The sequence below is a fragment of the Scleropages formosus genome, chromosome 18, assembly GCF_900964775.1.
Source record: "Scleropages formosus chromosome 18, fSclFor1.1, whole genome shotgun sequence".
Taxonomy (NCBI): domain Eukaryota; kingdom Metazoa; phylum Chordata; class Actinopteri; order Osteoglossiformes; family Osteoglossidae; genus Scleropages; species Scleropages formosus.
In genome coordinates this window covers 22,101,245-22,117,199 of record NC_041823.1, presented here as the reverse complement: position 1 = coordinate 22,117,199, position 15,955 = coordinate 22,101,245, and the positions used below count along the sequence as shown (strand labels likewise).

The window sequence follows — 15,955 nt, the reverse complement described above, 5'->3', positions numbered from 1 at the left end:
ACATTACCTGCAGGCTCAACTGTCGCCACAGAAGGGAGAGCTATACTTTCACTTAAGGTTTTCTTACTGATCAGTACACGTTCTCCCATGTGTGACTTCAGGAATTCAGGAGTAAGAGTACGGACACACACCGATACTTTTCGCACTACTCCTGGAGTATCAAGGTCTTCTATTTTCAGCTTGGCTTTCTCCGGATCTGAAAGAGACTGGGCTGGACTAGAGCTTTTCTCTTTCTCCTCTTGTGCTTTGTCCTCTGCTTCAGCAAAAGACTCCAAAGCACTACCAACGTGATCACTAACCCTTTTCTTCATTTGCTGTTTGCCAGTATCTGAACTCTGCTGCTTCAACTTATTAAACATTTTCAAGCAATCCCTCCCTTTCCCAATCTTTGAGTTTTTCAAAGAGGAGGATCCCACTGATGAACCGGAGAATGATGAGAAGTCTTCAGGTGAAACTGAATCTCCTTTGCTTGTTTGCTCTTTGGAGTGAGCTAGGGTATATACTTCTCCTCCAGATGACCCAAGTACCCGCCATTTAAAACTAGGTTTCCGCAAGAGGGACTTGCGTTTCCCAGAGACTGTTTCTGTGGTTGAGTCATGGGAAGGCTCTTTAGCTGATGATATATCATCTGTTGTATTAGCATTTACTGACTCTCCTGCTTGGTCCTCATCCTGCGCAGTCAGATCAGGACACTGCAAGTCCACCGCAGTGTCATCTCTTTTCCTGCTTGAGCGATGCTGCAAATTAAAGTGATGACCTTTTTTAGGAGAGGTTCTGCGTGGCAAAACAGACATGCCGGCATCATCCATGAACCTCTTGGGGGTTTTTATGACCCGGGATGACCGGGCACTGACTACAGGCATGATGAAGTGGCGGATGTTCTTGAGAACCTTAGATTTACCTTCTTGAGGGCTTACGGAAACTGACTGAGAGTCCACCGCATATTCATTACTCTCATCCTGGCTGAGGATGTCCTGAGCCAGGTTCAGTTCCACCTGATTACATAAAATATTTGGCCTGGCTTTGGGTCGCTTCACCACACCAAATGGAAGGCTTGAGGTAGAAACAACCTGTCTTCGGTACTTAGTTTTTACGACACCAACCAGCGTGGACCTAGAAAGGGGCGATGTAGAAATCTGGGATGAGATGTCATCCATCGCAAACGCTGCATCAGGTGACCTAGCGAGCACTGTACGTTTCAACCGTCGTCCAATTAATGACCTACGTCGCTTCTTTGGTCGTTTGAAGGGTTTTCTCCTGCAGACCACTTGTAATTGTTCTGACACTGGAGGCTCTAACACTAGGACTTCTCCATCTCTTGTCTGCTTCAGCTCCCCTTTTGCTTGTGGCTGCAAAGCAGTCTCAGACAACATTTCAGACGAAACTGTTTCAAGGACTTCCTTAGGCAACTGCTCATTGCTGCTTGGGGAAGGACATTTACTGCATAAAATTCCCACTTCACTAGATGGAGATTTAGTTTCTGCAATATCAGCTAATGAGGAAAATTGCTCAGTCTGATCTTCAGTTTGGGCAGTTGTTGAAACTGCTTCAACTTCAGCATCAATTTTCTTCTTGTTTCTACGTCTATGGGCAGTCCATGGTTTATGGGTACGGGTACGCTTCTTTCGTAAGGTAGCATGGTGTGACCTCGGCTTTCCACGTGGAGCTGGTGTAGCTATTACTTCTAATAGCGTCCGGGGTTCCTGTGGGGCTTCGCTGCTGTTGCCAACAATGAGCTCTTTCCCTCCCAGATCAGGACTGATTCGACTTATAAAGAGCGATGGCTGCATGCTGTTTTGCTTTCCTGGAGATGCAACCAACTTTAGCTGAAGTGGTGGAACTGCTTCTTGGGACATCAGAATGTCCTCCTCAGTTTGTGTTGCTTCTTCTGGGTGTGCATGTACAACATCTATCTGTTCAAAACTAAGCAACGCCTTGGGTTTTGTCTTGTTGAAAGGCCTCAGCTGCCCCTGTTTATGGTGAGGAGATACTGGAGTGTCAACTTTGGCATCCTGGTTGTCTACCTTCTCTGAGCTGTCAGTAATCCAGCTGTCTGCAGGCACGTCTTTGATCTCCTCAACCTTTATATCCTCCACATCAGTGGTTTTTCCAAAATCTACCGACTCTTCTGTCTTCGCAGTTTTACTATTGCTTTTCACCACCGTGAGCGTCCACACAAATTTACTCCTCTTCTTACGAGAACCACCCTGACCACGAGACCGAGATCGGCCGAAACTTGCTTTCGGATTCCTCACCCTTGTCAGCTTCAAGCCAGGGATCCTCATGTCCTCATCTGGTCTTTCAAAATGCAGTTTCTCAGCAGGTTCAACGCATGGTGTTTCTACCTCGCCAGCAAGAGAAACTCTGATGTCTGAGGCTTGCAGTTCTTCTCTTTGCTCTCTACTTTCCATAACATCCTTCTCCCTCCTGGCCACTGGTTTCACAGCTCCTTGATCGGAGAGCTGCGCCAATGCCTCCATCATGCTTTTGCTTTCTTCCATACAGTGTCCTCCAGATTCCGCAGTAAGTTTGTCATTTGCAGGTAACACAGAATCTTTTTCAGGCTGTTTCTTTCCAATTTTGGTGCATCTCCTTGTTCTTTTGTTATCAGACAGGGGCTCAGCATTTCTGCTTTCCAGTGCAAGATCACACATCTGCAAAGATTTTATTCGTTGCTTCCTATGGTAATGTCCCTCCCTTTGACGTTGAACCCCAGTTGACTCCACTTTCGTACGTGATGACCTGCGTCCCCGTTTTACAAGGCTTTCATCTGTATCACCTTTACTTTTAGGGTTTTCTGTCCTGCAAGTTAGCCTCCCTTTCTTTAACTTGACATGGGCACTTGACAGCTGAGCCCCTTGAATTTTCCTGGTTTTCGAAAGGATCTTGTACCCAGCTACCTTAAGCTTTTTCACATTTCTCTTGCGGACTACCACTTCTTTCTTTTTAGTCACTAGCTTGATAGTAATCTTGGGTTTTATAGCATTTTGCGATTTTCCTCCTTTCTTAATTGATCTGGATGGGTTGCTTGTTGAACCACTACAACCATTTCTTCTGGGTTTAGCATTTGCAGTTCTCTGCTTGGTTTCTTGATTAAGTTTTGAAACTTTTTTAGGAGCTTGTGAATCTGTCCTTGTTTCTGCTGCAGAGAGCATCCGTTGTGACTGTTTGGTTAATTTCTTCCGAACAGGATTACCTGTAAGAATAAGTAATGGGGTATGTTTGGTCTCATTTACATAAATGCACACGACACAGTACATTAAAAATAGAATAACCCAAATGTGTTTTAAAAAATAAAAAGTTGTCAATGCCATCAGTAGCATGTCAAACATATTCATGCTTGAAAAACAACATTGACAATGGCTTTTACAGAAACAACTCAATGCATCACAACAGAAGTTTTGTCTAATACATAAGATTTTTTGGGAGGGGGATTCAATTACTAAGGCATAGCCCTAACCCTATTTATCACAGTTGACAGGACATGAATGGTACAGTGATTTCACAACTTAGAACTATGCAAAATATATTAGTAGTGCAATTTAACCACAATTAAATTATGTACAATAAAAACATAAAAATATCCAATACACCATTTTTACTGTATTTAAACATAATTCATCTGAAAAAAATTACTCCATAAAGCAGACATCTGGATACCGAAGATAATCATTATTCTTAATGCGTTGCTGAACCCCCCCCGCCAAAAAAAATACAAATCCCCTAAAAATACACATCACTAACACGGTAAAGAAATCGAATCAGAATTCTTTTATTTAGCTGAAGCTTTTCTCCAGAGCGACTTACAGTGATTTTTGCCCCATTTATACAGTTTGGGTAATTTTTACTGGAGCAATTTGGTATAAATGCCTTGAAAAAGGGTACCAAAGCAGGAGGTAGGATTTGAACTTGGGCCTTTCAAGTACACATGCATCTGTAATCAGTTACCATACCTGCTGACCCCATATTAATGTTCACTCTAACACCTTCTTAATTATTATAACAGGATAAATATGTGCACAGATATACCGGTGCCTCAGTGGACAGACATATTAGACTGTGACATGCATCACAGCAGAATATCGGGGAGGGAAAACGCTTCCAGAATCAAGTATACACAAGTACAATCAAGCCCAATCATGTATTTAACGCTTACCCAAGGTTAGAAAGGGAGTCAAACGCCTGCAATAGGCAACACCCTTGTACCAGGAAGGCATGTGTTTCAGCCAAAACTTGCCCTTTTTGTTTCCCTTTTCCCTGCTGTGAACACTGCTGCTGTGTATCACTCCTTTCATTTGGCTAAGTGTCTAAGCTCATAATCTCACCAAAAAAAAGCCAGATGTGCCGCAGATGTTCAAAACTCGGACGATCAACAAGCTATCGCTATGCAGTTATCTGCCTCTGATTCAGCATGGCATGGAGGCCAATGTCACTACACAGGTGGAGCTCTAACGTGCTGAGGGAGTTGAGAACTGTAGTCACCAAAAGTTCACTGTCCTCCACCACCTTTGCACTTGAAGCCCTAGAATTTATTGCTGGATCATCTTCATCCACAAATACTCTTGTATATGTCTGAGCTAGTGGCGCTGGCCTGCCACATCAGGAAACAGGTCCTTTGCTAATTGCACTGATTGCAGTCATGACTGAGGAGGAAACCCTCTGGTTATCAGTTCTGAAAAGAAGTGGATTATCAGCAGCAGAACACAAGAAGAAGTTGCAGAAAGCAATAGATGACACCCATCTACAGCAATGACTGTGCAGCAGCATTCAGTCCATCTGAAAGTGGTCCTAAAGCCACTGGCACAGTTCACAGAAAACCCCACAAACTGCAACTGGGAGGAGCCAGATTCAGGATCTGGAGTTCCTCTTGAGAAGGGGCCAATGCCACCAACAAATAAATAAAACCACAATAATCGCAGTTTGCCCCGTGTAAGAAAAAAGAAAAAAAAAAAAAAAGTTGTGCTTTTTGATTTGAGTCAATTACTACTGATTAAACAACATTTTACAGTTTACATACCCCCACATGTTCATCTCTTTATTCAAATGTAAAGTACATTTACATTTATTTATGTGACACGGGAAGAACATGCAAACTCCACACAGACTGAGCGGGAATCGAACCCACGTCCTTTCGTACCACCCAGGCTCTGTGAGACAGCAGCGCTACTCACTGTGCCACCGTGCCACCCAAGTAAAACATACTAATGTAACTTATTCACACATGTGAAATGGCTTCATATTGCATAGTTTTTAATAATCCCAAATGTGCAACAACAGAAATAGGTATATAAAATAACCAAAAAAAGTTGTCACTACTTTCCACTGATAAGCAACAACAAAAACTATTTTCTGGGCCAAGTCTGCATCTTTAATTGTTCCTTTAAATACAAGCTGAAATTACAAAGAGCTCTGTGGCAACACCGCTACCAAAATCGGACTGATCAGTAAGGTTAATAAAGACAAACTTTGATTTCCACTTAATAAAACCTGTTTAAATTATACTATGATAGCAAACTACCAATTAAAACTAGACTTGAAAGCGATAACAAATGGCCACCCACGTATATATGACTTATATGAATTAATAAAAATGCTCAAAACAAATTACCCCACTACAGTAGCAATAATATTGTATAAGCCATAAACAGAATTACATTACACCATGAATTATTTACAAAGCCTGTGCAGTGTACATTAAACTACACAATACTGCTTTAACTACCCATAACTAATCATCATACCCATCTCTGAAAGTCAGTGACTACCCATTTCACTTATAGTTTATGTTATGATGTGTCATAGACAGTGATTTTTTTTTTTCCCACTAACAGAAGAGGTTATGTTTATAACAGAAACATAGATACAAAAGATTATAAGAGACTAGTTGCTACAAGAGATTTTGTCTGGGAATCTGTACACGTCTGTGGTCAGTTTAGTGTTTTTTGGTAGCCTTGCAAAAATACAAAATCCACTTATAAATGTGCACCAGTAATCCAACAAAATGTGACATTAAAGAAGACAGTTATTTTTTAATGCTGCCAATATTAACATGGGCAAGAGGTAAACAAAATTGAGTGCTGGTAAATCTAAATTCTCTGAATTTCCCATGTGACTTTTTTCAAGCTCTAAATTTGGCTGAATTAGTCAATTTGATTGTAAAAATTAATCATATCAAAATCAATAATTTGTCAAGACATTTTTTCCACATTATGTATAGAAAATTGTCTTTTTTTTTTTTTTTTTTTTTTAAATTAAGTCACTGATGTGGAGACTGTGGAATATCCAAAAACATTACTGTTCAACACTGCTAATAATCAGACCCATAACATTTAACTGCCATTTATTCAGAGCGGCTGAACTTTCTGTAAGTGTAATAATTTCTCGGTATGTACTTAAGACCACATTCTGATATTAATACATTAGTTTCACAAACATAGAGAGAAAAAAAATCATGTCAGGCAATTCCAAAAATAAATTCTACATACACTACTCAAGGTATACTATGTTTATTCTAGTTTTATGTATAAGATTCTTTGAATGTCACGGTTTCAATATACTTAACCAACTTCAGAAAAGATAAGCAATGAATGAACCAATTCAAATTACAAAATGTATTTGGCGAAAAACTGTATCTGCAACATTTTAAAATTTAGCTTCCCTTATTCAGCATAGAATAATGGTACAAGTATTTTCCACAATTTCACACTGGAATTGCCTGAACAGATATATCCCCAAAAAATATTTGAGGTTGGCAACTGTCAAGGTAAGTCAAAAGTGATTCTATTATGGAAATACATTAAAATTTATTTATTTAGCAGACATTTTTCTCCAAAATGATGCACATCTCACAGAAAATACAATGTGTGCATTACATTTGGAGAAAGAAACAGTTGCAGACATGTGATTGTTAATTGCAGCTAGTTTCTTTCCACCACATACACTAATGTTAATCACATGACTAACTGCATAAAACTCGGAGTATCGAGGAATCCTGATCACCTTCCTACTAATGTATTTTTTCTGGGAGATACACAAACATTTATGTACACTACGAAAGTAGCTGCGTAAAGGTTTATACAGGCATGATCTTAAAATTATGGTGCATGAACTTAAGAGATCATGATTCGAATAAATGTTGAAAATATATTAAACAAGTATACTTACGTGTAAAGGAATGTCGTTTTGAACGTAGTGGGCTTCTGTAGCCTTCTTTCATCAGTTCAAACCCAAGGAAATCATCTCCCTGAAAATTGAACAAGAACACAATTTGAGCACACAAAGTGGCATGTCCCATAGTTGCCACATGCAGTAACGATCTTACAAAAAGACCCAGTGTGCCGAGAAAGATTTACTAGAAGCTGTCTCTGGTCTGCACTGAAACCAGGTAAGAACCTCAGTGAGACACCATCAAAACTGTATTTTAACAGAATCAGATATAGGCATCATGCAACATGCAGTTCTACACAAAGCATTATCAGTATTTCAATTCATGAAGATGTTCCTTTGACTCATAAATATGATTTATCAAGTATCAAAATTGCCAGAAGACTTTTCCCTCTTGGGAAAACATTCAGAATAATGCAGATATTTACCCAGAATACCACAGATTACATATAATTAAATTATTGGTATTATGTGCAGGTTTTTTTTTTTTTTTTAAAAAACGAAAAATATAGCATTTCATGCAATTGATACAACTACATGAAAAAAGATCAGAAATTATATTTTAACATCTTGACATTTTAAAGACGATCATTTTTTCAGTCACTAGATTTTTCAATTTTTAATGTCCACGCAAAGTTTAAAAACAGTGTGGGTTCATTTTCTACTTCAAGTCTCTTAAAATGTATCAATCAGTAACAGTAAAACTATGTGTACTACAACTAGGTATCCAGAGAAATATTCTATTCCAAGAAAATCAGCAGACAGGTACATTACATTTATTCATTTAGCTGATGCCTTTCTCCAAAGCAACTTACAATGTTAAGGTACTTAAACATTTTTTTACTCATTTATACAGCAGGGTAATGCTACTGGAGCAATTTGGGATAAGTGCCTTGCTCAAGGGTACTACAGCCAGACATGGGAATTGAACCTGTGACCTCTGGTTTCAAAGGTAGCAGCTCCAACCACTACTATACTACCTGCCATCACCACATTTTGTGAATATATGAATAATCTCACACTGGAGTACCAGAATTTCTTGATCATTTCTGAAAACCTGTAGATGCAAATCATGAAAGTGATTGACCATTTGCATGAAAGTATGTTTACTCAAAACAGTCAACACCACACAAGACAGACAATGCAAAGCTGGTACATTATTTCCAGAAGCCACTTGACGTTTCCCTCAAATGTCTTGTATTTCAGGCATATGCAGATACTGACCTATAAAGCACACTTGCATAATGAGCTATTACATACAAAATAAACATTCAGGTACTGTGAAGACATCACTCTAAGCTTAAGTCCTTGATCAGTTCTACAGCAAAGTCCTATGCCATTACTTTAACAAAAGTGGAACTGCCTCCAAAAACAAATCAACAAATCACTGAAATATCAAAAAAAAAACTTGTAACAGAATTGGTGCCTAAAGGAAAAATACCACAGGTAAACAGTCTATAGGATTTCGGACAGTTTACTGCTGTCACACCAAAATAGGGAAAACACTGCTACGAATGACACTATGAACTTGAGTCTCCCCTTCTATTACAATCCAGGCACATGGAGCTGGTGAATGAATCCAGCAATCAGAGATTACATGTCTTTGGTATCACCTCACACTGGACAAGTGGTTAGAAACACTGCGTCACAGGTGATTTACCTGAAGCCATCCCTGAACGCTAGCCATATTTTAATACATTATTTTGCTTGACATATGCAAGGTTGGTGAACTGTTCGTGACATCACACATTTGCAAGGTATGCACATGGATGTGTTTATTATTCTGTGTTTATCTGCAGGTTTCTTGAGGGATACATACCACATTTTACAGCCATTTAACCTGTTGTACGGCTGTTCCCTGCCCGAACACAAACCTGCACTCCTTCTCAGGTTGCTAAGCAGCTACATTTAACAAAGCAAATGTGCGCATCTTCTTTCATGGCATATAGAAACGTGCAGGATCAAGTGTTTTAACTAGACGACCGCCAGCATATTTAAAAAAGGAAAGTGTAAGGTGCCATCGCACCTGTAGAGATGTGCCATTTATTCAGTATGAATTCAACCGTTAGATCGCAGTGTGCAGGACTGCGAGGCACTCCGACATGGAACCAGGAAAATGAGCGGAAAGTCACGTGCAGAGATTGAACGGCCTGCATCCATTTCCTTTCAAAGACGTCCCAAGTTGAGCTGGAAGCTGAGCTGCTGTCGTGCTGCTCCGGAACAATAGCGCTCTCAGGTGAACACTGACCGGGTTGTCGCCTGGATCCTCGAGGGCTCCACGCGCAACGTAACGCTGCGCCCAGCGCAGCGGGAGCATCAACACGGAAACGGATCCGTCACACTGTGACTGTCCACTGCCGTCACAGGACAATTCAGCCACTTAGCCCGTTTCCCTCCATTAATATATGTCAACCGCCTCCGGGGCCGAGCGCTTCCCCCGCCCCTATCTCCACTGCGACGCGTTCACGTCGCTCCGAGGCAGTCGCGTGGAGGAGCTGGCCAGCATTTCACCGCCTTTCGCGGCACGTTACAGGGCCCGTCTCCGTGGGACACGTACGGCCGCGTTATAATGCAGCGCGCGGCGCACAGCGACAGCGCACCCCCCCCTCCCGCCCCTCCAACCCCCTCCCCCCCGCTCTTCAAGCACTTAGCATAGGAAGCTACTTGCTAAAGCTGCACGATCCTGCAAAAAAATGCAAATTTTACTTAAGCGAGAATGTCTCAAATGCAGCCGCGGGTACACACGCGAAAATCTCCCGCGAATTTTTGATCACATCACGTTACAGACGTAAACTTGTCTTATTCCAGCTAACTGCATTGGTCTTCACAGCTGTTTCCGTCTCCTCGTCCTGCTAAACGCTCGAGAAAGGACTCGCCACTCTTTCGTGCACGCAGCGGGCTGGTGTGTCGGACTGTGCGACAACATGAACCAGCCATTTTTTAAGCACCGAGTCGCGAGGAAACCCGCTCACCTCTTCGCTGCCGCTGGAGCTGTAGCCGGCCTCTCCCAGGCGCCTGTGCTTCTCCTCCATGCCCAGCAAGCGCAAGTGAGAAGGGTCATCGTTCGTCGCAAGTCCAATGCTGGTGGTGGGCCTCGGGCCTCCGGTGGCTGCGTCGCCGGTATCCATCCCCAAGCGGCCGAGCTGCGAGCGCTTCTCGGAGCGCAAACGGCTGCGGGACGACCATGGTCGACCCGGGAAACGACCGCGGGCTGTGGCCATGGCGCTCGTGCTGCCAACAGCAGACGCGGTTGCCGACCCGCATCCCGCGGCCGCCATCGTTAGCTTCAAGAACAACACCGATAGAGTTTGAGTGAGAGGGAGAGGAGAAGGCGCGAGATAGGGAGGAGAAGCGACATGCTCCCTGGGAAACTGAGTTCTTTTAGCTCAGCGTCATTGTATTAACTTGCCTAAAATATGGAGTACAGCCACCAAAACAAAAATCAAACCAACGAATATGCTCGATTAGGTGCTCTATTTTCTCCAGACGACCTAGAGAAAACTACAGAAGTGCACAACTATACTGCTGTACAGAAGCATGAGTGTATATCTTTATCCGGTTGCCAGAACTACAAAGCAAAACTACATAGACCAGTATGCATTGCGAACTACTCAAACATGGCCTATTTCTGGACGTAGCGTTTTTTCACATAGATTAAACCGGCACATACGGGTACCTGCGGCATTCATAAATTATAAATTCGCTTTTTTGGAGGAAAACAAATTAAAATACGCTATAGCTCAGTGGTTCTTTACCGCTGGATTTTGACCTGCAGCTGTTTCGTGGCGAATTCTGCACTGGTCCAGCTCCATGTTATTGTTTAAGTGTCGCTTCAGAAAATGTTTAATGTTTAAAATCGTGGGCGGGTTTCGGTTGGTACAGTCGTAGTGTCGCAGTTTTCAAACGTTTGTAAATGTACTCTTGAATGATCACCTTCCGCTCGCATGCTGTTTTCCAGTGATACTACAATGGAATATTCGTATATCACCAAGAATGACACTGGTATTGACAATGAGCATATTTTATTATGACACTCGCAAAAAAAAATAGAAATGAAAATGTTAGATATAATTACGATAGCGCCGTATGTTGAATCAAGCTTTTAACATAAGTCCTAAATCTAGCAGGTATTAGTATATTAAAAAAATGCCAAATATTAAATTGCTCTTTTAATTCCATGCAATTTTCTGTATAAAAAAAATGCCCATGTGAAATTTTTTCTCACAATCTTTTCGCTGACAGTCCCTCGACCTGGAACACGATCGCGCACGTGAACCTCATAAATATCCTCTTCTAACATGATTTTATCGTCCTCCATACCATATTCTCCAGTTAAATTAAAATACAGAAATGACAATTATATAGCGTAAGTTTTAAATACAAGCAACGTGCTTGTTTAACATGCTTTAATGCCTCAAAATGTGTTGAAAAAGACACATTTTGGCAATTGCAGAAGCAAATATAGCTTGCTGACATCTCTGGCCAAGCGTAAGTTAGACACGCAGCTTTTACAATGTATGAGTTTAAAATATATACTTGCAATAAAGCAAACTCTAATACACTTGGAAGTAAATGGCCTGAAACTTTACAATTCATAAAGAAAACGGAGGCTGATATTTTATGATTTATGCTGTGTCTGGGCGCGACCACCTTCCCTCCCAGAAAAGGCAGGAGCTCATGACGTAGTAGCGATGACGTATAACGGTTTTGATCGAAAACCTCCCATGGGCAGGCTCATCTCCACTTACCTGTACTTTCCCCATTTATCTACTTACAGTATAATGTCAAGTTTTAAAGCAATGCTTTAACATACTTTATTACCATATTAATATTTATTAGAGAAGACTAAGGTAATATATATCACTTTAGTATGCAGTAATAAAAAAACGTAACTTTCGAGCAATTTGTTAGACATCATCCATCATACACCAGAACAAATTTGTAGTTTGTTAGACGTGAATGAGAAAAAACTATTTCCTTCACAACTGGTACTAATAGTCTATACAATATGTGTATATCTGCAAAATATTAATCATTTACCCCACCAGTTTTTTACTGAAAAGTCAACCCTAACTATTTTGTGTAATACGACTTCTTGGCCCAAGAAAACTACAAATCCCAAGCGACTGTTGGCTGTTTTGCGGAAGCGGAAGTCGATGAAGGAGTTCTGATGGGTTTTGTCTTCAATGTTGACATTCGGTGATTATCTGGACTGGTGAATTTTGGAAAGAAGCTCAGTTAAAGGTATCTTTTCATTTATGAAACATTTTATGTGTCGTTTTCAAATGTAAAGAAACCAAAGCCGTTAGTGACGTACCATAAATTGTGCAAATGAATGAGGAAGGCGGCAGCGATGCGAACTTACTTTGCGCAGTGGCCGACGACACACCCGTGTCGTGACTGAGGCCCTTGTTAGGTAAAGTACAGTGGCTGTACATTTTAATCAGTTTATTACCAATCGTTAATAAAGTTCTTAGTAGTGAAGAACTGTCAGTGTAGTCCTGGAACTGGTCTTCTGATCATAGCTTTCCATTCATGATTTGTTCCACTTTTCATCATAGTAACATCTAATTGAATTATACATATATCTGGAATTACTTTGAGAGATTTTTCTATAACTAAAGGATGTGACATTGTTCTTCGAGTTGTGATCTTCCTTTTGAACACCTTTAAGAACTGTTCCAGTAAGAGGACTATGGTATGGATCAGTGTGCATTTCAGTTGATGAATTTTAATTCATTACTGGTAATTTACAAGAATAAATAGAAGCATTTGCTCTTAGTTTTTAAATGGGATGTTTAAACATATGTCTTATTTTGCATTTGTTTTTCACAGAGATCTGTGTTATAAAATTTTCCTTTTTTTTTTTTTTTTTTCCATACAGATCGGGTGAATTTTCAACGCATTCATCATGAACCTGGAACGCGTTCCCAATGAGGAGAAACTAAACCTCTGCAGGAAATATTATTTGGGTAAGGGTGTTTAGAGACCACATCTTATAATTAAAGTGCCGTGTAAACAAAGGAGGAAGGTTTTTTGCTGCTTGCCTCTGGTAAGGTCACAGTAATGTAGGTGGGGTTTAAACCTCAAGTCTGGATTTAGTAAACTCAACTGCGGTGTTAGTCTGTCGAACTACAGATGTTGCTTAAGCTTAGTGGAGAGGAATTACTGCCACAAGAGAACATCAAAATTGAGTCGTAACTGAGTTCTTCCAATAAGTAGTGGTAAATATTTTTTTTATTTTTTATTTATTTATTTATATAAATATTAACCTTTGCCTGACACTTGGAAGGTCATTTACAGTGTTTAACAACACACTTTCCATTGATGTACCCATTTATATGACAGGATATTCTTACTTAAGTCAGTGCAAGTACCTTGATCAAGGCAGCAGGAGTGCAGTTTAAATCGAGAATTTTTGGATTGCAAAGCAACACCCTTAAACAGTCCACTGCTGCACATCCATAGTTCCCTTGTTTTATCAGAACTGTTTTGTATTAGAGCAAAGGTAGTGTATACTAACTGCCAGAGTTGGAATTTAAAAATGTTTAAATGTTATGCAGACAGTATGGGGGTGCAGTGGCACAGTGGGCTTTGCTGGGTTGTGCTCTCTGGCAGGTCTGGGGTTGAAGTCCCTCTTGGGGTGCCTTGTGACAGACTGGTGTCCCCTCCTGGGTGTATCGCCTCCCCCCCTTTAGCCCTGCGATCTGTGTAGCCGGTTTAGGCTCCGGTTTGCCGCGACCCTGCTTGGGTTGAGCGGCTTCATACGGTGTGTGTGTGTTATGCAGACATTAATATGTATTTTTGTACATTCCCTAAGCATGACTGGACCGCAAACATGACTTTGAAGTAATAATCTCTGTGGATGGATAATGGAAAGCAGATGAAAATAGGGTGCTGTGGTAAACTGACATTCTGAAATGGAAGATCGCATTATTGAAATATTAATTGTGTTTTATTTTACAGGTGGATTTGCATTTCTTCCATTTTTGTGGCTGGTTAATGTTGTGTGGTTTTTCAGAGAAGCCTTTGTAAAGCCACCATATACAGAACAGCAGCACATTAAAACATGTAAGTTTTTGCCAATAGTTCACATTTTGGCAGAGTAGCTTTGCATAGGTTAAACCCCAAGTGTCCCTGAAGTGATTTTGGAAAGTGCCAAAATGTCTTTTCACTTATGAAAATCTTATTTTGCCTTGTCTTGCAGATGTGAAACGATCTGCCTTGGGGCTGTTACTATGGGTTGCTGCGCTCACAACATGGATAACCATATTCCAGCACTTCAGAGCTCAGTGGGGAGAAGTGGCAGATTATCTCTCCTTCACTATTCCCCTGGGCATTCCTTGAAGTGAAAACAAAACAAAGATTGTGCAAAATTGCTTTCTACCTTCACTTTGCTTTTTGGTTTATTTGCAATTCCAGCTGGACACTAAGTGGAGTTATGTCAAATTGAATTTGTGATCAAAACTCCTGTAACACACCGGAGCTGTCCATTTGAATTTAAATCTTTCTAAATGAAACTGTTCTGGGAAGATGTTATATTGTAAGTGTCAGATTTTTAATATTGCCTAAATACAAATTTTTCAGATGTAAAGAATGGAATTGCTGTTTTAAGCTTATACCGTTTAAGCAAAAACACTGGATAAAGTTTTTAGTTTGAATTAATGTTTCATATCTTTCTAAAATTTCATGAAAACATTCACAAGAATAAATGTGACTGTGTTCTAGCTACCTGTATATTTTCAACCTGTTTATCATGGGAGAGTCATTGTATACAGCAGACCATTGATTTTGTTCTGATAAAGTTCAAGGTTCATCAACACATTGTTGATTTTTTTTTTTTTTTTCTGTCCTGAAGCAAATCGGGCTAAAATAGTATTTCACTTTTTCTGAAATTCTGCTGTTGGTCAGCGTTGCCACTTGCTGCCCTTAGTGGGCAGTGAAACACACTCAAAATAGAAACAGTGGGGCTCAGCTTCACGGAGCTGTGCAGGAGTGATTTCATTCAGCATATTTGTATGAATTTTAGCTAAATCTCTGCCTTTTACATAAACTTGCCAGCAAATAGTTCAGGTTCATCTGTATTGTTTTTGATTGCAAAATGAATGTTCACAGAGGCTCTATGATAAATTGGTGCCATTTGCATGGTCAGCACAGGAAGGTTAGGTGAGGGATGGGTGTATTTGTTAGTGAAATAGCCTAATACAGGTGTTCCTGGCATAACAAAAATTTATCCCTCCATCCAGCCATTGTAACCAGTTGTCTACTGTAGGGGTGTGGTGGTCTGGAGCCTATCTTAGAAGGATACAGCACAAGGTGTTTCATTTATTCATTCAGCTGATGCTTTTGTCCAAAGCAAATACTATGTTAGTTGCAATTATTTATCCATTTATACAGCTGGGTAATTCTAGTAGAGTAATTTAGGGTAAGTACTTTCTCAAGCAGTACAACTGGAGGTGGGGTTTGAACCTTTTACCTTTGCATCCAAAGGCAGCTGCTCTAACAACTACACTATCAGCTCCCTAGACAAGGTATGTTCTGTACTGCTGCAGGGTAGCAACATCATTACACTAAGAGTAATTCATCACACAAGAGTAATTCAGTCAACACACACACACACACACACACACACACACACACACACACACACACACACACACACACATTTTCAGAACCGCTTGTCCCATACGGGGTCACGGGTAACCGGAGCCCAACCCGGCAACACAGGGCGTTAGGCCGGAGGGGACACACCCAGGACGGGACGCCAGTCCGCCGCAAGGCACCCCAAGCG

The 15,955-nt window shown here is 40.7% G+C and overlaps 2 protein-coding genes across 4 annotated transcripts in view; one reads left to right on the top strand and one right to left on the bottom strand.

Annotated features, from left to right (window-relative positions):
- kmt2bb (lysine (K)-specific methyltransferase 2Bb) overlaps positions 1-10,677 on the bottom strand; it is a 49,497-nt gene extending 38,820 nt beyond the window's left edge. For all 3 annotated transcript variants that reach the window (XM_018745528.2, XM_018745530.2, XM_018745529.2), the window contains exons 1-3: positions 10,137-10,677; positions 7,165-7,243; positions 8-3,196 (exon numbers count right to left, since the gene is read on the bottom strand). In XM_018745528.2, the coding sequence (XP_018601044.2) occupies positions 8-3,196; positions 7,165-7,243; positions 10,137-10,442 (3,574 nt within the window). In that variant the 5' untranslated portion in view covers positions 10,443-10,677. The remainder of the gene's footprint in view (positions 1-7; positions 3,197-7,164; positions 7,244-10,136) is intronic.
- Positions 10,678-12,311: 1,634 nt separating this feature from the next.
- psenen (presenilin enhancer, gamma-secretase subunit) lies at positions 12,312-14,979 on the top strand. The gene is made up of 4 exons (XM_018745515.2): positions 12,312-12,408; positions 13,049-13,136; positions 14,131-14,235; positions 14,372-14,979. The coding sequence occupies exons 2-4, from the start codon at positions 13,076-13,078 to the stop codon at positions 14,509-14,511; spliced, it is 306 nt and encodes a 101-aa protein (XP_018601031.1). The 5' UTR covers positions 12,312-12,408; positions 13,049-13,075; the 3' UTR covers positions 14,512-14,979.
- Positions 14,980-15,955: the final 976 nt, after the last annotated feature.